This window comes from Erythrolamprus reginae, chromosome 9 (genome assembly GCF_031021105.1).
Source record: "Erythrolamprus reginae isolate rEryReg1 chromosome 9, rEryReg1.hap1, whole genome shotgun sequence".
In the NCBI taxonomy this organism is placed as follows: domain Eukaryota; kingdom Metazoa; phylum Chordata; class Lepidosauria; order Squamata; family Dipsadidae; genus Erythrolamprus; species Erythrolamprus reginae.
In genome coordinates, this window is record NC_091958.1 from 40,438,187 (window position 1) to 40,462,575 (window position 24,389).

Below are 24,389 nucleotides of genomic sequence, written 5' to 3' on the forward strand. Positions count from 1 at the left end.
GCTGGGTTTGTTCCAAGGATCTACTACTCTTTTAGTAAAATAATATTTTCTCATGTTGCTTTTGATCTTTCCCCCAAGTAACTTCAGATTGTGTCCCCTTGTTCTTGTGTTCACTTTCCTATTAAAAACACTTCCCTCCTGGACCTTATTTAACCATTTAATATATTTCAATGTTTCGATCATGTCCCCCCTTTTCCTTCTGTCCTCCAGACTATACAGATTGAGTTCATGAAGTCTTTCCTGATATGTTTTATGCTTAAGACCTTCCACCATTCTTGTAGCTCCTCTTTGGACCCGTTCAATTTTGGATCTGACAAAGTCAGGGAGGAAAATTCCAGGGGTGGGGTGGGATTCTGCTTCCAAGGAGGGGAGAGGCCCTTCCTTGGGTTAAAACGAAGGGAAATTTTCTCCCTTTCCCAGGGAGGGAGAAAATAGCCATCAGGCATTTTGGGCATAAGCTGTACTGGAGTCTTCATCAATCAAATTACTGTTTGAGTGATCAGAAAAAGGCACGACACGGCTTTACAAAACTTCACCATTTATTGATCTTCTCAGAGTCAGGAGCGAGTCTCAATACAGCCACCAGAAGCTGCTGCCCCCACCCCAAAGCCAACATGATTCCCTCCCACCCACCCATCAACAATGAGAGAACTTCTCAGGACGAAGCCACCTCTCTTTTGAAGGAAAAGAAGAAAGAAGAGTCCTGCAGAAGACACCAAGAAACGTGAGGCAGAAGAGGGTGAAAATGCACCGGGAACATTTCAGAAAGGAAGAAAAACGCAAGAGGACGGGGAGAAAGAGGAAGAGGGGGGTCTCTAAGGTTTGCTGGTAGCCAACAGCCCCCCCACCCCTTCCCTGCCCCAGTCGAAATCTCAGCCCAGTTCTGAGGCAGCCAGAAGAATCTAGGGCATCTTGGAGGAATCCGAATCCCCTTCTTTTCATAATAATTTGTTTTACAAAAAATCCCTACAAAAGGGAGACTCGCTCGTTTTTCGGCTGCTCACAAAAAGAGTGATTTATTCAAAAGGTTGTCACGTGCCACGAAAGGGGAGAGAGGAGGGTGCTTGCCACGGCTCCAAGACTCATGATCTCCTGCGAGCACCTTCACGGGAGCAGGGGGCGCTGGACTGCATGCAGAGGCCCACCGGAAGGAGGAAGCAAGTTCGCCTGGAGCTCCACTGGACCACATGCGTCACAGGGTGACATCTGCAAGGCCTGTAGAAAGATGGGAGATATGGGGCTTCCACACTTTCTGAAGCAGAAAAATCTGTTTCCCAAAACCTCCGATCAAGAAGCAAAGTTTTAGAAACAGGAAACTGTGTCTGGATGAGCTTTTTTGCACTTAGATTCTCTTTGAAGCCCATCAAACTCACACAGAACCTTCCAGTTCCTCCCAGTTCCTTCCAGTTCCTCCTTCACCTAGGCCACTGATGGCAAACTTTTTTTCCCCCAGGTGCCGAAAAAACATGCATGCGCACTATCGCGCATGCATGAGTGCCCACACCCATAATTCAATGCCTGGAGAGGGCAAAAACAGCTCCCCCCAGATGCCCTCTGGAGGCCAGAAATGTCCTGTTTCCCAACTTCTGGTGGGCCCAGTAGGCTCATGTTTCACCCTCACCAAGCTCCAAAAGCTTCCCTGGAACCGGGGACAGTAAAACTGCCTCCCACATCTCCCCGGAAGCTCTCTGGAGGCCAGAAATGCCCTCCCAGAGCCTCTGTGCAAGTCAAAAATCAGCTGGCCGGCACACACATGCACGTTGGAGCTGAGCTAGGACAAAGGCTCGTGTGCCATCACCCATCTAGGCAGTACACTTGTAGGGAAAACCATGTGAGCAGACATCTTACTTGCTTCTGCTGGCTAGAGGGCAGCTTTTGTAAAGAGAATCTCAGGCAGATGCTGGATCTGAGGGGAGATGGTTTAAAACATCCATATGACTCTCCAGACAGCTGCTCCTCATAAGCAGACTGCAAAAATTGCCGTTTTTAAGGTTGACTTATGACTGGTGTGGCTGGGAGTTGGGATAACCTCAACCTCAACATTTGCAGGGCAGTCTATATGGACATTAAGCTCAACCAAGCCTCATATCTCAATCACCTTTTTGCATTATTTTATTTGGAGCAATTATTGAAGCGATTAAAACACATCAGACTAGCAAGGTTTTACTAGACTCACTGGTAAGTTTCTGTGTCCCTAAAAGAGATGGTATAAATTTGATTTTAAATGTTTTACAAATGTATGATTTTTGGACTATCAAGCAAAAGGATGCGGATTAGTATATGGATTTTGAAAATTTAACAACAGATTAAGAGGTCAGAGGGATTTGGAATTATAGCTTTGAATTACTTAGGAGGTATTTTTTCACAGCAAGTGGAGATTGCTTTTTTTTTAAAAAAAATTATGGAGTACCTTAGTGCATGGCTGTCAAACTCACCCCCCAAAAGCCAGGTACATCATGTGCTAGCTTGGTTTAGCAAAATCACAATACATCGTGTGACACTACCATGATGACACAAGTTTGACACAGGGCCTTAGTGTACATTTTTGAACAGTGGTAGCTTCTGGACAGAATGAATCAAACACATGATGAAACTGATAGAGTGTGTCCTTAAGGAAGTTGTAAAACAAAAATGAGCTGCTACAGATGGCAATGAAATTAAATTGAAGGGGGATTTAAATGTAATACAAATGAATTTGATGGACGACTTGTTCCCTAAAGGAGTTATTAAACCAGAAAGCTGATTTAGATTTTTTTTTTCCTGTTGGATATACAAAAGAGCTCTGCTAAGATTTGGAAGGTCCTTTTTAAAAATGATAACAAAAGGATAAATTGTATTTGTTCATACAAAAGAAATCTGTTCTGAGGAATTATTGCTTTGCAACAGATGATCAGCAAATTACCTCTGGGCCTCTTTTTGAATGGTTTGAAGAATATTTTCTTAAATATTTAAATAAGATTTATAAGATTGGCTTGTTTGAGCAGAGTTAAAAGAAGTAAATAGTTACATTTGCCCTTATTGGACTTTTGCTGACAAACATTAATTGACATACCATTTGACTTTGTTTTCTTTGCCTAAGAGATGAGCTCTTGGGAGAAGAGAGATTAGAGACAGTCACAGCTCATAAAATTTCTTTTACTTGCTGGGATGAAGGGGAAAGCTGATTTTTTTCTTTATGTCTTTCTTTTTGCCTTTTATTTGTACTTTTCTATACAGTGGTACCTCTATTTATGTACTTAATTCATTCCATGACCAGGTTCTTAAGTAGAAAAGTTTGTAAGAAGAAATTTTTCCCATGGGAATCAATGTAAAAGCAAATAATGCGTGCAATTGGGGAAATCACAGGGAGGGTGGAGGCCCTGTTTCCTCTCAGGAGATTCCTAGAGAAGCCCCACGGGGGCTTCTCCCCACCTTTTCTAGCCCTGATTCCTCCCAGGAGATTCCTAGAGAGGCCCCACAGAGGCTTCTCCCTGCCTTTTCTGGTTACAGTTTCGGAGGCTCGGATTTGTAAGTGGAAAATGGTTCTTGAGAATGGTTCTTGAGAAGCAAAAAAATCTTGAACACTCAGTTCTTATCTAGAAAAGTTCGTAAGTAGAGACGTTCTTAGATAGACCTATCACTGTATTTGTAATAGCTTCCCCCCCCCCCCCTTATATTTCTAAATAAAAATTATTTGGGGAAAAATAGTGACATGCCAAGACACACGTAAACCAACTGCCTCCAGGCACAGGAACCAGCAACGAATGTGTATTCCAAATGCCACTAGTCCGGAAAAGTCCAAGATCAGACAGCCTGTACTAGTCCTTCAAGCTCTGAAGCAAGAGACAAGGGGACTGTACCTAAATTCTCGGAATCCTTGACAGCCCAGCACAGGCAGTAATGTTGCATGAGCTGCTCGAATGGTTCCTTTTCATCCAGGAACTCAAGGGCCTCTATCCTGGAAGGAAGGAAGAAGACAAGACAGACGGTAGCAGACACAAGCTGTACTGAGAGAGAAAGGCATATTAGAGCCAGGGTCAAATTCCTAGCTAGGTCCAAAGCTCACAGGGACTTGCACATATCAGCCCAACCTAAAATGCACGACTCTGATGGGGGCCAGTCCAAGGAGCGCAATATGAGTCTGGGGGTGTCTCTCTGAATGGCTATATCACAATCTTAATTAATAGCCAAACAAGCCAAACATTCTGAAATTTAGTTTCCACTCAAAACCTATTCTTAGGCTTTATACTACAATATTTTCTTCCATCAGTTTTTGAAAAATTACTAAGAGGGGATAATTGACATCCGAGGGCTACAGAGTACCATAAAACCAACATAGCCAAAGTTTTGCTCAACAGAGCCCAGACTGTGTCCCCATGGTTGAGACATTTGAAATTGGGGTTCAAAGGAACCCCTTAAGACCAGAGGTGGGCTGCTAAGGTGGAACATGTGCTTGCCCCCATAGTTCTGAGTGCTAGCGGAGTCCAGCACAATTATGCTACTGCACCTGGGCAGGTAGAGAAATTGTGCACCGAGATGTAGGTGCACATGTGCGCAAAAAACCCACACCAAAACACGGGAGCACCTTCGTCTCTGCTGGCGATTTTGCTACCTGCACAGGTGGAGTAGCATTATTGCGCTGGACTCCGCTAGCACTTAGAGCCACAGGGGCAAGCACACGTCACTGTTCCACCTTAGCAATCCACTTCTGCTTAAGATATACCCCAACATTGCTGTATTTGCCAAATACCTAGGTCAAAGTTTTATACTGCCATTGTTCCTTTTTCTTCCAGCATTTTCAGGTTTCATTTCCTCACCAAAGTGGGTAGCTGACATGATCTGAGTGTTATGCTACAGAGCACCCCAAAATCAATCTGACCCCACTGGCCATTTTCATTATTTTAAAATATCAAGCTTGCACGGTATGCAGGCTTTTAGCTATAAAATCTCACTATTAAAAAAAGGATCATGTGATCAGACTCAAAGTCATTAAATGTATTTCAAAAGCTTTGGACTGATTTAGTTAAAATACATAATAATATTTTCAGTTATTCTATCTTAAGTGTTAACTTAATGAACTGATTACAAAGTAATGTAGTTCAGTTTACGAATCCCCCATTATTCTTTTTCTCTTTTATATTAGTAGGCACAGAGTGAGTTTTCAGATGCTTATTATCTTTTCATAGCATTGCACTACTACTGAGGGACCATGAAACTGTTCCAAGAGTCAGTAGCCACTCCATAAAAGCAGGATTTTAATTCCTCAGGGCTCTTTGTTTTGAGGAAGAGGGAGGCTTCCCAATCCCAGGGGCATTTCAAGTCTCATCATTATGGTGAGACCAAGGAAAAGACCTGGAACTGACCATTCTCACATATTGAGCATATCCTTTTGAAAAAAATCTACTAGGATAATTTTCTGATCTAAGCCTGTCTGGAGTAAACCAAACATAACCTTGCAAATTGTTACGTTATAAGTGTAAATATAAACAAAACTAAGTCATTTATAAAATAGTTTGTATCATACAAAACCACAAATTTTCTGTTAAATATAACAGAAATATAAATATGTACCTTTGTTCTGCTCTATTTAATGGACATTTGTGAATTGCAGACATCTCTGCAAATTATCCTGTTAAAAACAAGGTTTTATTGCATCCCTTTCTACACCAATGAGCCAACATTTATTTATTGACAACTAATTGTAATCCCACTATCAGATTTCTCCAAATAGAACAATTGTTGTCTTTCTGCCTGGCAATAAGACTAAAATTTATTTCTAGATCACGCAGTATTCATTTTTCCAACATTTTCTATTAATGTAAGAAGCATCAGTAAGACGCATTCGTGTCAAGTACAGCATGTATAACTTAAATTATATCCTGTCCATTATCCTTCTTTCATCGAAATGTGCTCTCCAACTCACTGACTATCTTACCTAAGGAAACCCATCCAATGTTTTCAGTCCATTAAGAAAAATACAAGTTCTGGGTTCCCCAAGTATATCAGTTACCCACTTTTAGAGGCGGGAAAAGATGGGAAACCTGGGATTAAAGGAACAAACTGCAAAAAACTTTGGCAAAGGTTTTGGTTGTGGATGTGCAAACTCACCAATTCAGGAACAGAACGTTCCGTTGAACCCTGGAATGTTCCGTTCCCCCTCCAGACCTTGTCGTCCCGGGGGCAGTTTCCTGAAGTTATCAGTGAGTTCTGCACATTCCTAGTTTGGGGCGAATATAACAATATTGAGTTTTTAGATGCTGCATCTAGATCCTGATTTGACATTTTGGTACCTTTAAGTATTAAGATAACCAATTAAGGCTTACTGGAACAAAAAGTATAGAACTATTATTACGCTTTGGTAGCAGCCGAGGTCATGTTGGTTCTCAAGCGCTCTGCAGTTTTTGTATTCCCTGTTAGGCAAGTGCAAAACCTTGGCTTGCTGGAGCCAAATGCTATACAGTGTTCCCTCGATTTTCGCGGGGGATGCGTTCCGAGACTGCCCGCGAAAGTCGAATTTCCGCGAAGTAGAGATGCGGAAGTAAATACACTATTTTTGGCTATGGACAGTATCACAAGCCTTCCCTTAACACTTTAAACCCCTAAATTACCATTTCCCATTCCCTTAACAACCATTTACTCACCATTATTACTGGTACTCACCATTGAATAAGACACTTAGTGATCCTGATATTTATAAACATAATTATTTATTAACAATAATTATTTTTTTTGTTATTTTTTTGCAAAAATTATTAGTTTGGCGATGACATATGACATCATCGGGTGGGAAAAACCGTGGTACTGTATAGGAAAAAAACCGCAAAGTATTTTTAAATTAATATTAATTGGTATAGGCTATTCGCAAAGTTCGAACCCACGAAAATCGAGGGAACACTGTAAAACCAAAGAGTATTTCACAATTACTTTCCACTCCACAACTCTACGTATGGACTTCCTTGCTTTTTAACATCTACGTGGATCCTCTGAGATGTCCCCTCTAAGATCGAAGAATCAGCAGCATTCAGAAGAATTGGACATGCATTGGAGACCCCTCTGGAGCCAGAATGTTTTTTTCTGGAGACTAAGCTGAGCTCCACAGGAATCCTTTTGCTTACTCAGTTGGGTAAACCAATCAACCTCACCCGGCAAAAGCAGATGGAACCTCTCTTACACACACTCGTTAAGACCACACTGCAGCATCCTTGTTTTCTTGTGCTCCAGGTTTGGCAATTTTAGAAAACAGGGTAGGATTGGGGTTTAGGCAATTTAAAAATACAGTGGTACCTCATCATACGAACTTAATTGGTTCCAGGAGGAGGTTCGTAAGGTGAAAAGTTCGTAAGACAAAACAATGTTTCCCATAGGAATCAATGTAAAAGCAAATAATGCTGGCAAATCCTTCAGGAAAATCCCAAACTTTAGAAGGGAGGCGAACAGAGGGCAGGGAGGAGCAGCTAAAGGGGGCGGGTGGAAGAAACAAGGCTAGGCTAAAGGGTGAGTGGGAAGGAAGAAAGGCAAGGGGGGCGCCCCTCCCTTTTCTTTCTTCAAAAGACACCATTTCAGTGCCTTTGCAAGCATGCAAAATCTTTACTCCTCCAAGCTGCCCCTCCCTTTTCTTTCTTCAAAAGACACCGTTTCAGTGCCTTTGCAAGCATGCAAAATCTTTACTCCTCCAAGCTGCCCCTCCCTTTTCTTTCTTCAATAAAGGGGGGGGGGAACCCTTCATCCCAGCAGCAGCTGCTTGGGTTCGTAAGGTGAAAATAGTTCGGAAGAAGAGGCAAAAAAAATCTTAAACACCGGGTTCCTATCTTGAAAAGTACGTTAGAAGAGGCGTTCGTAAGATGAGGTACCACTGTATATCAATTTTGCAACAAATAGATCATGATTTACAAATTTGGTTTCAAATGAGAGCTCCTCAGAGGTGGGCTGCTAAGGTGGAATGGTGACGCGTGCTCGCCCCCCGTGGCTCTGAGTTAGCGGAGTCCAGCGCAATTACGCTACTGCACCTGGGTGGGTAGCAAAATCGCGCACGGGCACACCTGCGTATCCGCATGCAATTTTGCTCCCCCCCAGATGCAGTAGTGTAATGGCGCTGGATTTTGCTACCTGCACAGGTGCAGTAGCATAATTGTGCTGGATTCCGTTAGCACTCAGAGCCACGGGGGCGAGCGCACAACACCGTTCCACCGTAGCAGCCCACCTCTGAGGAGCTCCTGCTTTGGAACAAGGCTAGTTCAAGTACCGAAATCCCTCATTCCAGTCCAATCTTGGGACCTTCAGATCAGCATCAGGTGCCTCCCGCTGTGGCCTGTCCTTTTGTATGCTCAGGCAGGGAGGGCTTAAAGGCACCTCCACTATCTCCACCAAGCACGTGGCTCATTTGGTATTATCTGCCATCTGTTTCTACCGCGAACAAACATGGCATCGGACCAGAATATCTCCGGGACCACCTTCTGTCGCACGAAGCCCAGCGACCGGTTAGGTCCCAGAGTTGGCCTTCTCCGGGTCCCATCGACTAAATAATGTCGTTTGGCGGGACCCAGGAGAAGAGCCTTCTCTGTGGCGGCCCCGACCCTCTGGAACCAGCTCCCCCCAGATATCAGAGTTGCCCCCACCCTCCTTGCCTTTTGCAAGCTCCTTAAAACCCACCTCTGTCGTCAGGCATGGGGGAACTGAGATATTGGGCTGAGAGTCACCGGCTCAAAACCACCTACCCAGCTGGCTTTCAGGTCCAAGGCAGGACTAGAACACACTGTCTTCTCACTTCTAGGCCAACACCTTCACTCCTCCTCCAAATGGGCTCTCCCACGCTTCATATGAACACATATGCAAACATGTACCTGTGTGTGCTCTCTCTTTCTCTCTCTGAATAAAAACAGCAAGAAGAGACGCTTACCTTTTGATCTCATCTGGCGGCAAACGCCGATAGACCTCTAGCATATCAAGACCATTTACTATTTCCCAGCCATGTCGCAGGAACCGTTCCTTCTGTGAATGAAATTCAGGAGAAAAAATCTATTAAAGGCAAATTTACCAGGACTCAAAAAGAAGGTAAATCACTCAAAAGGTTACCCGCCATTCACCTTAATATCTGAGTTGGACAAGTTACTACTAGTACAGGCTGCCAATCAGCAGGTATGGAAGTTCTTAGGAAAGACTGTCACCACCCAAAGAATTAACATCGGAAAGGTCTGGGAAAGGTTTAGCCTTGAAAATTCCTTTTTAATTTTCAAAACATTCTCTCTTTTTTTTTACTTTTAAACATCTGAAAGGATGTCACAAAGGAAACTGTCAGGACCTGCTCTCTATCTTTCCAGATAATGGATACATAATGGGTAAAATAATGGATAAAACATCAAGGGAATATAACCTGGTTGAACATCATGAAAAATCTTCCAACAGAAGAAAGAGTTCAACAGGAAGCAGCATTTAAGGAAGGGCTGAACCAGCACCTCTGAGGGACAGGGTCACTTTACATTCCTGCCCTACCTCTTTGCATGCAGGGAATTAGACTCAGCGGCCTAGATGGTCCTGAGGACCAAAACGGTGCAGCTCTCAGACTAAGAGGGCCACAAGGCAGTCAGTTGGCTTCTATACACTGCTCAAAAAAATAAAGGGAGCACTCAAAGAACACATCCTAGATCTGAATGAATGAAATATTCTTATTGAATACTTTGTTCTGTACAAAGTTGAATGTGCACAACAGCAGGTGAAACGTTGTCAATCAGTGTTGCTTCCTAAGTGGACATTTTGATTTCACAAAAGTTTGATTTAGTGGAATTATTGTACATTATGCTTTACTTGGGAGTTATATTCTATTGTTTAAGTGTTCCCTTTATTGTTTTAAGCAGTATGTCATGGCAGCAGGAGCAATCCCCTTTTCTCAAGCCTGGCACCTGTCCAAAACAAGGCCTGTTATGGCAACGGCACACAACCTTTTGGGTGTCAGGAATCAATTCTGTGGAAGGCATTGTTTTCTGTGGCCTAGGAGGGTGATGGTTTTGTGTACGGTTTGGATCTCGCGTACCCGTGGATGGGGCTTCGCTCACTTGTGAGACACAGTTCCTGGCGGGCCACAGACTGACCCTGGGGTTGTGGGACTCCTGTGCTATGGGACGGAAAATGTAGAGCAAAGTACAGGGACCTGAATGCAAGCACAAAGCCCTCCTCCTTTACTGGAGGTTTACCAAGCTGAGTCCCACCGTCCAGGAAATCTGACCTGGGTCTCCAGAGATCTGCAGGGGTCGGCACCAACCAGCTCGCACTGCTTGCTCTGCAAGTTCTCAATCATGACCTGTCCAAAGCGATCCAGCATATTCACCTGGAAAGGACACAGGAAGGGTACCTGCTGTTGAAGCGTTTGGAGCACAAGGGCACAAACGAGCGTCTAAAGAGGCTGTGCCAGCTCCAGCAACAGTCCGGAAGACTGATGGGCTTGGGGTTCATTTCTCTAAAATTCATTACAACTGCTCAAGCTTTTCGGGGTTCAGTGTAAATCCCAAAAGGCATTCCTCTCTACATGGGGCTACCTCTGAAAAGTGTTCGGAAACTTCAGATCGTGCAGAACGCAGCCGCGAGAGCCATCGTGGGGCTTCCAACATTCACCCACGTTTCTTCAACACTCCGTGGCTTGCACTGGCGGGCCGATCAGTTTCCGGTCACAATTCAAAGTGTTGGTCATGACCTTTAAAGCCCTACATGGCATTGGACCAGATTACCTCCGGAACCGCCTGCTACCGCCCGAATCCCAGCGACCGATAAGGTCCCACAGAGTTGGCCTTCTCTGGGTCCTGTTGACTAAACAATGTCATTTGGCGGGCCCCAGGGGAAGAGGCTTCTCTGTGGTGGCCCCGGCCCTCTGGAACCAACTCCCCCCAGAGATTAGAACTCCCTCCACCCTCCCTGTCTTTCGTAAACTACTCAAGACTCATTTATACCACCAGGCATGGGGGAGTTGAGATAGCTCTTCCCCCTAGGCCATTACAAGTTATGCATGGTATGTTTGTGTGTATGTTTGGTTTTATAATAGGGGTTTTTAGTTGTTTTTTATTATTGGATTGTACATGTTGTGTTTATTATTGTTGTTAGCCGCCCCGAGTCTGCGGAGAGGGGCGGCATACAAATCCAATAAATTATTAATTATTACAGCGATCCCTCGATTTTCGCGATCTCGTTCTTCGCGAAACGCTATATCGCGATTTTTCCACCCGATGACGTCACTCTCTTCCTTCCTTTCTCATCTTTTTTTCTCTGTCTCTTTCTCTATCTTGCTTCTTCCTCTCTCACACTCTCTTCCTCTCTCATCTCTTTCTTTCCTTCTCTCTCTTTCTCTATCTCTCCCCCTCTTGCTGGCGGGCGGCGGGCAGGCGGGCGAGCGGGGGCGTCAGCGAGGAGCCGGGGTTTCCCCTTTGCGTGGGCAGCGGGGAAACCCCGATCTTCGTCTGCTCGCTGCTGCTGCAGCAGCGAGCAGACGAAGATCCGGGTTTCCCCGCCGCCCACGCAAAGGGGAAAGCCCGATTCGGCTCCTCGCTGCTGCCGCCGAGCAGATCAGCTGCTGGGCGGCTGCAGCGGCAGCGAGCAGACGAAGATCCGGGTTTCCCCGCCGCCCACGCAAAGGGGAAAGCACGATTCGGCTCCTCGCTGCTGCCGCCGAGCAGATCAGCTGCTGGGCGGCTGCAGCGGCAGCGAGCAGACAAAGATCTGGGTTTCCCCGCCGCCCACGCAAACTCCACCATCTGCGCATGCGCGGCCATGGAAAAAAGGGCGCGCATGCGCAGATGGTGTTTTTACTTCCGCAACCCTACATCGCGAAAAATCGATTATCGCGAGGGGTCTTGGAACGGAACCCTCACGATAATCGAGGGATCACTGTATGATTCTTATTATTATTCCAGAGCCGACTTGCTAAATTGAAGACAGCTCTTAAAAGAGCAGCATCTTTCAGGTCCATGTGGAACCCCGGAACTCCTGCCTGCTCCAGTAGGTGGTAGAACGGTGCAGTCATCATGCAACATTCAAAGGGTGCACAATCCTGTTATCCCCGTTTCTTTAGGATCTCTTCCCAGAATCTCCCTTTCATTCTTAGATGCACCTGTAGAAACCACATTCTCACAACTCAAGCCGCTCAGAGTCCGTTTTGGAGTGAGCGGCATATAAATACAATAAATAAATAAGCTCCTGGCTGGAATAGCAAACACACTGGGCATTGTGACATCAGTAGCTACAGTTCTCCTGGACTTGTGAGTTAAAGCAAATACCCAGTGGGGGCTTATGTGCCAGAGCTTCCCACTAGGGGGAATGTCCGGAAAGCTCAATAAATGCAAACAAATGTCCAAATCTGGTTTTTCAGTTCCTGATGAGACTGAAAATTTTTATCCCATTGCAGAACACACAGCAGTGGGATCCCAATACTTGGAGGAAATCATTAGTTATTGCTTGACATTGCACAATTGTTGGATGCTGTACAGATTTAAAAAATAATAAAAATAATGTTCACAGAGCAACTCAGTACGACCCCAACTAATTGTCACCACACTCCGATTTGTAAAGGGTGAGTCTAATAACATTTTTGGGGGGGTTTGGGGGGGAAGCAAACAGTGCTTTTATTTCCAGTAGTAACTGCTTTCATACCCAAAATTGCAGTATCAAATCTGTCACTTGCAACTTTCCTGAAAGCCGTTTATCCTTTTCGTAAGGATGCAGCTTGCACCACTGTTAGAATGCCATCATGTTAAAGACTCAATGGATTAATATTTAATTTAAAAAGTAAGGTTGTTTCCAGGGCTGTATCTCTGAGTTCAACCACCTCTGACTCAGAAGCTCTTCTTCTCAAGAAATAATTAATCCAGTTTGAGAAGGTCTCTGCTCTTGTATTGTGGGAAGCCATGCGGAAATAGCAAAACTCAAACACAGACCACAATAAGGTCCTGCTAGAGAACCTCACCAAGTCCTAACCCTGAAGCAGCCATGCCCCAAAAGGAGAGCCTGTCTTTCTCCCTTTCTCTAGTGCAGCCTTGGTTTGGGTACTGAACAGGGCAGCAGAAGAGCCTCGCTTACCTGCTCATAGTTGATAAACATGGCAGACCGGAAGGTGGTGGCCACCCACTTGATGAGGTCATCCGAATGCTCTTTGGTCATGTAGATCAGCACACATTCCGTCATCAGGAGCGTTGGCAAACTTTCAAAGAAGGAAAGAAGAAAGGGCAAGGGATTGAAAGAATGCAGGGGTCCTCCCCCCACCACCACAGGGTGTCTAGGAGGAAAGCATTTTGAAATTCCCTGATATAGATACAGAGCTGGGGTGGCGCAGCAGGCAGAGTGCTGTACTGCAGGCCACTGAAGCTGACTGTAGATCTGTAGGTCAGCGGTTCAAATCTCATCCCCGGCTCAAGGTTGACTCAGCCTTCCATCCTTCCGAGGTGGGTAAAATGAAGACCCAGATTGTGGGGGCAATAGGCTGGCTCTGTTAAAAAGTGCTATTGCTAACATGATGTAAGCCACCCTGAGTCTAAGGAGAAGGGCAACATAAAAATAGAATAAATAAATAAATAAATATTTCCTTGTAACTTGCAATCTAGTTAAAGCGCAGTCGTAGATGACATTATACCAAACAGCTAAGCCGTGGAGAAATATTGGTAGCTGAGGAAGCAAGTTGTTGCCATAGTTATGCATATTTTTGCTTGACTCTGCCAGGCAGTGTGGTCCTTTTTTTTTCCACATGATTTTTCTCTGACTTTTAAACATTTTAATACAGTTTGTTTTTCCCCCTGATTTATTCCATTTTTTTCACAAATTCCCTGATATTTCCCGAATGGTCGATTTCCCTGATAATTCCCTGATTTCCAGGTTTGCTGGACACCCTGCCCCCCATCTTCGATTCTAGGTACTGCAAGTAGTCCTGAAAAGATTGTCTTGTGTGTTCAGAAATGGCCTTTATATAATTTTTATTTATTTGAATTAGCCGCCACAAAGCCAAAAATACAGAGCCAGAATGTATGAAAGTAAAATAATAAAAAAGTAAAGAACCAAAACTGAGGGCAGCTCAAGATAACTACACCCACACGCAATCTACCGGGGTCCCCAACCCCCCCGAGCCAGGCCAGGTCATTAAAGGTTCTCTGAATGCCATCAGAGTGGGAGCCACGCAGAGATCTATCTATCTATGTATGTATCTATGTATGTATCTATGTATGTATCTACGTATCTATCTACGTATCTATCTACGTATCTATCTACTTATCTATCTACTTATCTATCTACGTATCTATCTACGTATCTATCTACGTATCTATGTATCTATCTATCTATATCTATCTATCTATCTCCATCCATCATCTATCCGTCTGTCTATCATATATCTCTCTCTCCCCCCTATCTATCTATCTATCTATCTATCTATCTATCTATCTATCTATCTATCTATCTATCTTCTATGCCACCCAATCCCGGAGGACTCAGGGCGGGTTACAAAATAATAATAGAAATACAAAAGATACAAGCAATAAAAGAAGTCGAATATAAAATCTAAAACTAGCCCCATGATAAAACCTGTTTATATAAAAACAGTCATAATCACAAGCATACACACCATTCATACAGTTTGGCCATGAAGGATGTACAATTCATGGCCCCCAGGCCTGCCAGCAGAGCCAGGTCTTTGTGGCCTTACAGGAGGCCAGCAGGGTGGGAGCAGTATGGACATCGGGGGTTAATTGGTTCCATAGAGCTGGGGCAGCCACAGAGAAGGCCCTCCCCCACGGTCCCGCCAACCTGCATTGCTTAGTCGCAGACACCTGGAGCAGGCCAACTCTCTGAGCTCTTATTGGTCTCTGGGAGGTATATTGCAAGAGCCGGTCCCATAGATAGTCTGGCCCTGAGCCATGTAGGGCTTTATAATGTATAACCAACACCTTGAATTCCAATGCCCATCTTACTCTGGATCCATATGGCATTTCTTCAGCTTTTCTTCCAGTTTGGCCAGGTCTCGAAGATCACCTCCAACAATGGCATATCGGCTGGTATCCAAACTATGTGCATCTGCAGAGGGATCAAGAGGGACAGCTATTTTTAAATGCTCCCAACTAAGGACAATGACAACCACATCCCAAAAAGCAAGTAAGGAACCTTGCAGGTCTTGGGGTTTATTTATTAATTTATTTATTAATTAGATTTGTATGCTGCCCCTCTCCGCAGACTTGGGGCGGCTAACAACAGTGAAAAAGACAAAAGAAACAAATCTATTATTAAAAGTAATTTAAAAACCCCAATTTAAGAAAAACCCACCATACATACAGATATACCATGCATAAATTTTATAAGCCTAGGGGGAAGGGAATATCTCAATTCCCCCATGCCTGATGACAGAGGTGGGTTTTTAGGAGCTTACGAAAGGCAAGGAGGGTGGGGGCAACTCTGATATCTGGGGGAAGTTGGTTCCAGAGGGTCGGGGCCGCCACAGAGAAGGCCCCTTTTTCTCCATCTGTGGTGGTGGAGGGGGGAGCAAAGAGGCTGGCAAACCCTTTTAACAGCTAATTCCTTCCGAAAGACTACCTGAGCAGCAGCCTCACATTTTTCACAGAAAGAAAACTCTAGATTAGATTAGATTATATTGGATTTATATGCCGCCCCTCTCCGCAAACTCGGGGCGGCTCACAACAATGGTAAAAACAATACATAATAACAAATCCAATACACCTAAAACCACCAATGGATCCTCTGCTTTCAGAGGCAGGGAGATAACATAAAATAAATTACCGTATTTTTCGGTGTATAAGATGCACCTTTTTCCTCCCTAAAAGAGGCTGATAATTTGGGTGTTCTTATATTCTGAATGTAGCTCTCCCTCCCCCCAGCCAACTAGCTGCTAACGATCTTCCCAGCTCTAACCTTGCAGGGTCTTTCATTGTTTCTCTCTGTGAAGAATGTTTTCCAAGACCTAAGTCTTTGCAGGGTTTTTTCATTGCTGTAACTTGCTCTGAGTAAGTTTCTTTCTAGCCCTAACCTGGTGTTAATGATGTTCCCAGCTCTTACCAGCTCTTTCATTGTTACTCTCTGCAAGGAATGTTTTCCAAGCCCTAAGTCAATATAGAGTGGTTTTTCATTGCTTTACTTGCTCCAGATGTTTCTTTCCAGCCCTACCCAGGTGCTAACAATGTTCCCAGCTCTTACCAGCTTGCAGGCTCTTTCATTGTTTCTCTCTGCGAAGAATGTTTTCCAAGCCCTAAGTCTTTGCAGGTTTTTTTTCCATTGCTCTATTGCTCAGACTGTTTCTTTCCAGATGCTAATGATATTCCCAGCTCTTACTGGGTTGCAAACTCTTTCAATGTTACTCTCTCAGAATAAAAAAAAAAATTCAGCCCTTAACCAGAAGATACAATAATGTGCTGAAGCTGACCAGACTAAGGACGCTAGCCAGATGAATACCTGGTGAGCAGATTCTTTTCCCTATTTTTCTCCCCCAAAACTCAAGTGCGTCTTATATTCCGGTGCGTATTATACTCCAAAGATACAGTATTTTAGGGAAACATTGCATTTCACCATTTTCAGAAAGTTCATGTTGATGGTAGCTGAGAATGTTTACAGGCTTGAGCTTTATAAAGGAGTTGAAGAATTTTAATCTCAAGTCCAAACGATTTGGAACCATGTCCTCTCATAAACTATCTCTGTCTCCTCCACAAAACAACTGCTAGACTTTTCCCTATGTTCTGTAGCCCATCCCACAGTGATACATGCTACTATCAATGAAAGTAGGGATTTTATGGAGTACCCAGAAAATCTAGAGAATGCCAAAAATGGGACATCAAAGAATTTAACATTTCACACCTTTCCTAGGCATTCTATGCAACGCCAGTGTTGTGGTTCAGCCTGAGCCAGATCAAAGACCAGCTGCATCTCTGCTGGCTCCATGCCCGGGGGAGGCTGAGAGCGGAGAGGAGAGTTCTTGGCAGTTGGACAGTGCAGACAGCAGTCACGAAAGTGAAGAGATTGCAAGGCCTGGGAGCCCTGGGGAGGGGCTCTCTCAAGCAAGTAGCTGTGAGTCTCTGGAGTCCCTGGATGACGATGCACAAGCTATCATTAGTATGTGGCAGAGACGCATAGCTCAAAGGAGATCTCAACTACCTAGATATTATCAGCGGTGAATGAGGAACACCAGGGGGTTGGATGTGGTCCTCATTAGCAGGGAAGGGTTTATAAGGCATGAGAACCATTCTGGCAGCGTGGAGTGTTATTAAAGGGGAGTTGGTGTTATCTGCATTTTCTCTCAGCGTTTTTGTTCCTGGCTCGTGGCCCAGCAGCCTTGAAGACTGGTGGGAGGTGTGTGTCTGTTAGCTCAACAGCCTCGTCTAGCATTAAGGATCCCGTGTTTCTGTATGAACAATTGCCTTCGTGTATCTATTTGGAGTTCCAGTGTTTTCCTGATCTGTAAGGACATTTTCTGTTGGCTTCTTTTCTCTTTGCTATTATAAAACTGTGTTTGGATTCAACCGGTGTGTCTGGCTTATCTTTTTGGGTTGGTCGTAGTGACCCAGACAGAACAGCCAGAAAGCAAACCATATAAAATACTCACACTAAAATGCCATTCTAACCTTGCTTATTGCATAAAGGTTTGTCAATAATGGCAATGGTAAATAATGGAAGAGGGTCATCAAGCAGCAAGCACATTCCTAAACCCCTTTATACTCAGGGAAGAGAAGCCTAGCTCAGACCCTGCTGGGTCCTTTCAACAGCTGCAGGTACAAGCAGAACTTGCTGATTTTGTGGGAAAGGCACCGAGCCCTGGAACCCAAAGTGCCACAGAAGGACCAGAAGGCAAAGAGGACCTCCAAGGGGATTTGATCCCAGTCCTAATCTTGGTTAGACCCTGGAAAAGAAGAGACTGCCCCCTAGAAATTCCCCCGCCTCGCTATCTCTAGTCATGATGGGAGGCCTCCCAGGTCTTAAGGATTAGTTCAGAATTTTACAAATCCGTAGCTTTTTATTTTTCCTTTTGTAGCCCTGAATTCCAATTGTAGTGTTGATGGGGCAGATGCAGCCACTGGCTGGTCTAAGGAAACAAGGGAAGGACAAAGTCTAGAAAAGCTGCCCTGCTCCCCCAGAGACTCACCTATGAGAACAGTTTCCTCTGAATGGCTTTCCATGATCGGTTTGGAGAGAGGAGGTTTTGATCTGTGAAGGAGGAACAGAAAGAGAGCCCATGAGTCACCAGGGAAAGTGTCGTATGAATCAGTTACCAAGCATCCAGACTTTGATCACGTGACCATGGGGATGCTCCAATGGTCATAAATGTGAGAAACGGTCATGTCATTTTTTTCAGTGCTGTTGTATAACTTTGAACAGTCACTAAATTAACTGCTGTAAGTCAAGGACTACCTGTAATTTGAAGAATTCTTTAAAAGTACTTTTACTTTTGAGTTTGTTTTGAAAACCCAAGATCATATATTTAAGGACATCTACTCATTTTTTACCAACACAGAGAACATTCATGCAATGTTGTCTCGCCATCTTGCCCGACAGACTCTAAGCAACTTTTATTTATTTATTATGGAATTTATTAAGGAATAGATTTCTTGGACCCAGGACTTGGCTATAAATCGCTCTTCACTAACCAAAAATTGCTTAACCAGGATTCAACCTGTCAGAAATCTGAAACTTAAGCTAGATAATTACCAGTAGTTTACAGAAATATTAGAAATAAAATTATTTCCACTCGTCTTTTGTTTTACATTTTATTTAAGAGATCTGTATTATATAGTTTTAAGAATGCTTGTTTTTAAATACATTTCTAATTATTACAGCAATACTTCAGTCTGTGCTAATCCTTAAATCCAATAATATATGAAAGTAGTTTTTTATAGATATAATTATTTGACTGACTACATTTATAAGCTAAGGCTATTCTTTTTAGACATCTTACCATAATTAGGGTACGCATTCAGGACATTATTATAAGCTTCTGCATAATTATTTGTGATCATTTTTGCATGTCTCTGTTGTTTAATTGCCTTCTTTAGCAGCGTGATGCAAAAGATTACAATTATTTCCTTTGTGTGGGAAAGAAAGCTCTGTTAACAAACGGAACCGATTGCTTTTAATCGGCTGAGAACCAGCTCTCACAATTATTTGATGAAGGGAACATTCCTGCATCACAACTGTTTAAAACAATACTCTGCAAAATAATCATAGCAGCTTTGACAGCCACCATTATAAAATTATAACTAAACCCCACCTTCCTATTTTCAGGTTAATGCAAAAAAAGGGGGGGAGACCTATCCTCTTCATTATGTGATAGCAGCTACAAGTCTATGAACTGTCACTTGTCCAATAAACTGACCAAAATAATGGTACCCTTTCTTGTATTTTGGCAAAGCTGCAACTACTATGCAGAGCTCTTGCTTTGGAGCAAACAAGAGATGTGAAAAGGCAGAAACATACAAAAATTCCATCAAACTTTCATAGTAGCACAGTCACATCTAATCAGGCAACACTCTAAAAGCGCAATTTGCAGGATAGCAGATAAGATTTTACATATACAGTGGTCCCCCGATTATTGCGAGGGTTCCGTTCCAGGACCCCTCGCAATGATCGGTTTTTCGCGAAGTAGCGGTGCGGAAGTAAAAACACCATCTGCGCATGCGCAGATGGTGTTTTTACTTCCGCCGCAGCAGCGAGGAGCCGAAGATTGGGGTTTCCCCGCCGCCCACGCAAACTCCTCGCTGCTGCCGCGCCCGCCGCTTGTCCACCCGCCGCTTGTCCGCCGCCTGCCTGCCCGCGCGCCCGCCCTTCGCCCGCCCACGCCGTTCGCTCGCGCCGCTTCCCAGCTGAGTCCTGAAGCGAACTTCCGTGTTTGGCTTCAGGACTCAGCTGGGAAGCGGCGCTGGGGTTTCCCCGCCGCCCACGCAAACTCCTCACTGCTGCCGCGCCCGCCGCTTGTCCGCCCGCCGCTTGTCCGCCGCCTGCCTGCCCACGCGCCCGCCCTTCGCCCGCCCACGCCGTTCACTCGCACCGCTTCCCAGCTGAGTCCTGAAGCGAACTTCCGCGTTTGGCTTCAGGACTCAGCTGGGAAGCGGCGCTGGGGTTTCCCCGCCGCCCACGCAAACTCCTCGCTGATGCCCGCCGCTCACCCTCCCGCCAGCAAGAGGGGGAAGACCCAGGGAAGCCGCCCAGCAGCTGATCTGCCCGGCGCCATCTACGCATGCGTGGCCATAGAAAAAAGGGCGCGCATGCGCAGATGGTGTTTTTACTTCCGGGTTGAAAAATCGCGATATAGCGTTTCGCAATGATCGAGATCGCGAAACTCGGGGGACCACTGTACTCCCTTATGGTACATCATATTTTCACAACAAAGTAATTAAAATATAACTAGTTCAGTATCAGCTCTAGTCATTGTTCTAAAATTCCTCTCCAAAGACAAATGCATTCATTTGATTGTTCGAACATAACACAGATTCCAGCACTTACTTGATGTAGTGAATTTTTCTTGATGCTATAGATGGAAAATCAACTTCAAAGTATTTCAAAGGAAGAAGATTCTCATCCTGAAAAGTGGGGGAGGGGGGGTACACATAAATTCCAATATTTTCACTGACAGCAAAAGAAATATCCCATTGCTTTGCTTTAGATCCTGTTTTTATGACTTTAAGGTTGCTAGACCAGGATTCTGCAGGAATGTCTTTGTCCTGCTCATACTAAACCTAATCCCCCACCTATTCTAAGCAAAATACTGGAAAAAGGATGGAAGCAATGATCCAGCCCTAATAATCTGCTTGAGAGATGTCAGATGGGCTGATTTACTATCTTCCTGGCAATCGTATTCAAGGACACTGATTTACTAGTAAGATACAAAGTAGAGACCTCTAGCAGCAGAATTTTTTACTATCATGTGCACTCTACAGATCATGAAATGCTCAGTCACGGCCAAGCTTAGTGGCTGCAATGTTATTTTCTAGAAATCATTTTCAATGATGTACAACACCAACGAAATGCTTTGTAAGTTACAGAGTGTCCTGTGAATGAGAACGAATAGCTGAATTCCCGGGAACATAAACCAGATTTACATTGTTTTGTTGTAAGAATCTGGTATCCTTAAGATATCCTTAAGATAACAAGGCCCTATAATCCTTTGACTTTATTTATATTGAATGGACAATTAGCATTCCAATTATCTAGAGCAGTGTTTCCCAACCTTGGCAACTTAAAGAGATATGGACTTCAACTCCTAGAATTCCCCAGCCAGCAAATGCTGGCTGGGGAATTCTAGGAGTTGAAGTCCAGATCTCTTTAAGTTGCCAAGGTTGGGAAACACTGATCTAGAGGATATCAGTTTGCCTACTGCTTCATTATATAATCAATAAAAGGTGGGGAGAGAAACAAAGTCTTTTAGAAATTATAATCAGAGAGTACACTTGAGATAACATGAGCTATTTTACCTTTAATTTCCAAAACAGAGTATCCATGCCGGCACCAAGATTTATAATTTGGCAATTGCATTTTGTCTTTTCTAAGAAACCCTTGAGTAAACGACCAACTCCTTGGACCCGGGCATAATACCCTTAAAAAAACAAAGCAAACCAAAAAAACAACAACAATTAGGTGACAAATTTTAGGTTTGGAAACATTTGAAAATGATTGTTAGTTAGCTCCCATCCACCACCCACCTCTTCTGTTCTTCCCTTTGACTTTTGTTCATGAAGCAATACAAATTTCCACACACACATTTGTTTATAACCTACCACGACTGATTTCAGGTGCCTTCCTTTCTTTTGGATGGCTTACAAAATATTCAATGTAAGGGTCTTGCCAGTAGCCAACACTTACGGCATACCTGATCACAAAAAGAAAAAGTGTTTAACAAATAATTCCCTCAACACTGTCAAACTATTTAAGTCTGCACTATTACTACTAATTTTTTGTCATCATTCCTATCACCATTTCCTCCCATTTATGATTGAATGACTGTAACTTGTTGCTGGTATCCTTAAGATTTTTATTAATATTGATTGTTTCTTCATTGCTTATTTGACCTCTATGACAATCATTAAGTGTTGTACCTTGTGATTCTTGACAAATCTATATTTTCTTTTATGTGCATTGAGAGCAAATGCACTAAAGATCAATTCCTTGCGTGTCCAATCACAGTTGGCCAATAAAATAATTCTATTCTGTAAGTTGGGACAGCAGCAAGGATTATGAATGTGCAACGATAAAGACACTCAAATACCTCTGAAGAAGGAAATTATAAAGAAAATTTATGATTGTGCTGAAATGGAGAGTTGGGGTTAAATGGACAAAAAGACTCCGCATATCATTATTTACTGCTAAAAAAATAAAGGGAACCCTCAAATAACACTCCCTAGATCTGAATGAATGAAATATTCTCATTGAACACTTTGTTCAAGTTGAATGTGCACGACAGCAGGTGAAATTGATTATCAATCAGTGTTGCTGCCAAAGTGGAGTTTGATTTCACAGAAGTTTGATTTATTTGGAGTTATATTGTGTTGTTTAAGTGTTTCCTTTATTTTTTTTGAGCAGTGTATATAGATTAAATGGTATGAATGGACAAAAAAAGAGACAAGTAACCACACAATGTGGAATGGAAATGACAATGTGATAAGTTACTACAAACAAACTGGATGTTGACTCAGCCTTCCATCCTTCCAAGATTGGTCAAATGAGGACCCGGATTGTGGGGGCAATATGCTGGCTCTGTTAAGAAGTGCTATTGCCAACATGTTGTAAGCCACCCTAAGTCTAAGGAGAAGGGCGGCATAAAACAAAGCAATAAACAAAATAAATAAATATTGTAAAAATAATCTCATATAATCACTTCACTTTTATTATATGTACCATGTATAATTCACACTATGGAAATTTCCATTTAATGCTTTGTCTTTTTTGGTTTTTTCCTCCCTCCCTTTCTTGTCATGTATGTTCTGTTTGTCTTATTTTTTTAAATTTATATAATCAATAAAGACTTTTTTTTTTAAAGTATCGACAATGTACAATGTGTAAATTGTATAAGTATTGATATTAATGTATTAATGTAGGGGATATTAAGATGTGGAAAATATGAAAAACCATAAAAATAAAATATTTTTTTAAAAAATATCCTCTGGCCCAGTTGGAGACTCCGGGAGTCGCCCTCGAGAGGGAGGGGGGCTTCGGGCCCGCCCTCGCCAGCCTTTGCTCCGGAGATCTCCTAGTGGCCTCCCATCCCGGCCTGCGGGTTCCAAGCCTCTTCGGCTTCCCAGACTAGGCAAGGGCGGCGCTACCCCCCGCTGACTGGCCAGCCGCCGCCCGCCCACCCGATCCAGCGGGCCTCGTCCTCCTCCCTGCCCGCCTCCGCGCCCTTCTTCACCGCTTGCAATGGGAGGCGACGTCGCAGGTGCTCCGCACGGCTTCGTCGAAGACGTCGGCGCCCAGGTCTCGGGAGGGGCCGGCCATGGCCGGGCGCTGGTGTTCAGCGGGAGGACGCCGGAGAGGAGCGCGGGCCGCCCATGCCGGGCCGACGCCGCCGTGGTCCGCTCAGAGAGCGACGTCGCCCGCACCGGCCAGCAACGCGCTCCCCCATTGGCCCAGCTAGGAAGCGGCTCTTGGGAGGCTGGGCGACGGCCTTCTCCCCGCCCGCTTCTCTTTCTATTGGCCAGGCTCCTTGCCGATAGCCAATGAAGGACGGCACGTGCCGTATCGCGTGTGGTGTGTACCGCCGAGAATTGTAGTGGTCTGCTTGGAAAGGGGGCGTGGTTTTCTGACAGGACGGAAACGACCCCTCGGCATTATGGGAATTGCAGTCTTACACGCGAGGATCGCGGCCTATCGAGAAAGGGACCCAATAGCTCTCCAAGTATGTTGTACCACATGATTCTTGGCAAATCTATATTTTCTTTTATGTACACTGAGAGCCAAGACAAATTCCTTGTGCGTCCAATCACACTTCTAATTCTAATTTTAGTTCGCCTCCTTGTGGTGCACCCTGAATAGCACAGTAGTGTGAACCAAAGGAATAGCAACAAGTAGCAGCCAGACTACATTGAAGAATTGGCAGTTAATGAGTTAATCTTTACAGAACTCTTGGCTCTCTAAATACATGATAAACAACTAGCAACAAGTGGCAGTCAGTCTATATTTCCTAGCTCTCTAGGGATCAACAACTATAAGTCCATGTATTTATTTATTTATTTTGTCAAAAAGTATAGGATAGTTTGTATAAGCATTACATAAGTAATAAGCAATGATAAAAGAAGACAATAGGACAGTAAGACAGCGATGGTAGGCACGATGGTGCACTTATGCACACCCCTTACAAACCTCTTAGAAAACGGGAGAGGTCAACTGTAGATAATCTGAGGTTAAAGATTTTGGGGTTTGGAGAAGAAACCACAGAGTCAGGTAATGCGTTGATCACTATTGCT

At 44.0% G+C, this 24,389-nt stretch overlaps 1 protein-coding gene across 2 annotated transcripts; it reads right to left on the minus strand.

Moving 5' to 3' along the window:
* Positions 1-988: 988 nt before the first annotated feature.
* On the minus strand, positions 989-23,587 carry LCMT1 (leucine carboxyl methyltransferase 1). Of its 2 annotated transcripts, XR_011559839.1 has the most exons (12): positions 23,336-23,555; positions 21,708-21,799; positions 21,405-21,526; positions 20,437-20,513; positions 18,083-18,144; positions 14,913-15,015; positions 13,036-13,156; positions 10,199-10,300; positions 8,876-8,967; positions 6,088-6,196; positions 3,840-3,937; positions 989-1,215 (listed from the first exon to the last, which is right to left on the minus strand). XR_011559839.1 is itself a non-coding variant. In XM_070760902.1 (11 exons), exons 1-11 carry the CDS (start codon positions 23,419-23,421, stop codon positions 1,193-1,195), a joined length of 978 nt encoding a protein of 325 aa, XP_070617003.1. In that variant the 5' UTR covers positions 23,422-23,587; the 3' UTR covers positions 989-1,192. The 2 variants fall into 2 exon arrangements, 1 of the variants encoding a protein (XP_070617003.1); XM_070760902.1 differs by lacking the exon at positions 6,088-6,196 and having other exon boundaries at positions 23,336-23,587.
* Between the last annotated feature and the right edge of the window lie 802 nt (positions 23,588-24,389).

Bases quoted from the DNA above. Each gene is read 5' to 3' on its own strand.
- LCMT1 (XM_070760902.1), bottom strand. From the start codon at position 23,421: ATGGCCGGCCCCTCCCGAGACCTGGGCGCCGACGTCTTCGACGAAGCC. The intron at 8,968-10,198 runs GTCAGATTTCCT...TTTCATTCACAG, and splicing joins GCAGATCTCTGGAGACCCAG to AAGGAACGGTTCCTGCGACA. The intron at 3,938-8,875 runs GTAAGCGTCTCT...CCTTCCTTCCAG, and splicing joins CCGCCAGATGAGATCAAAAG to GATAGAGGCCCTTGAGTTCC.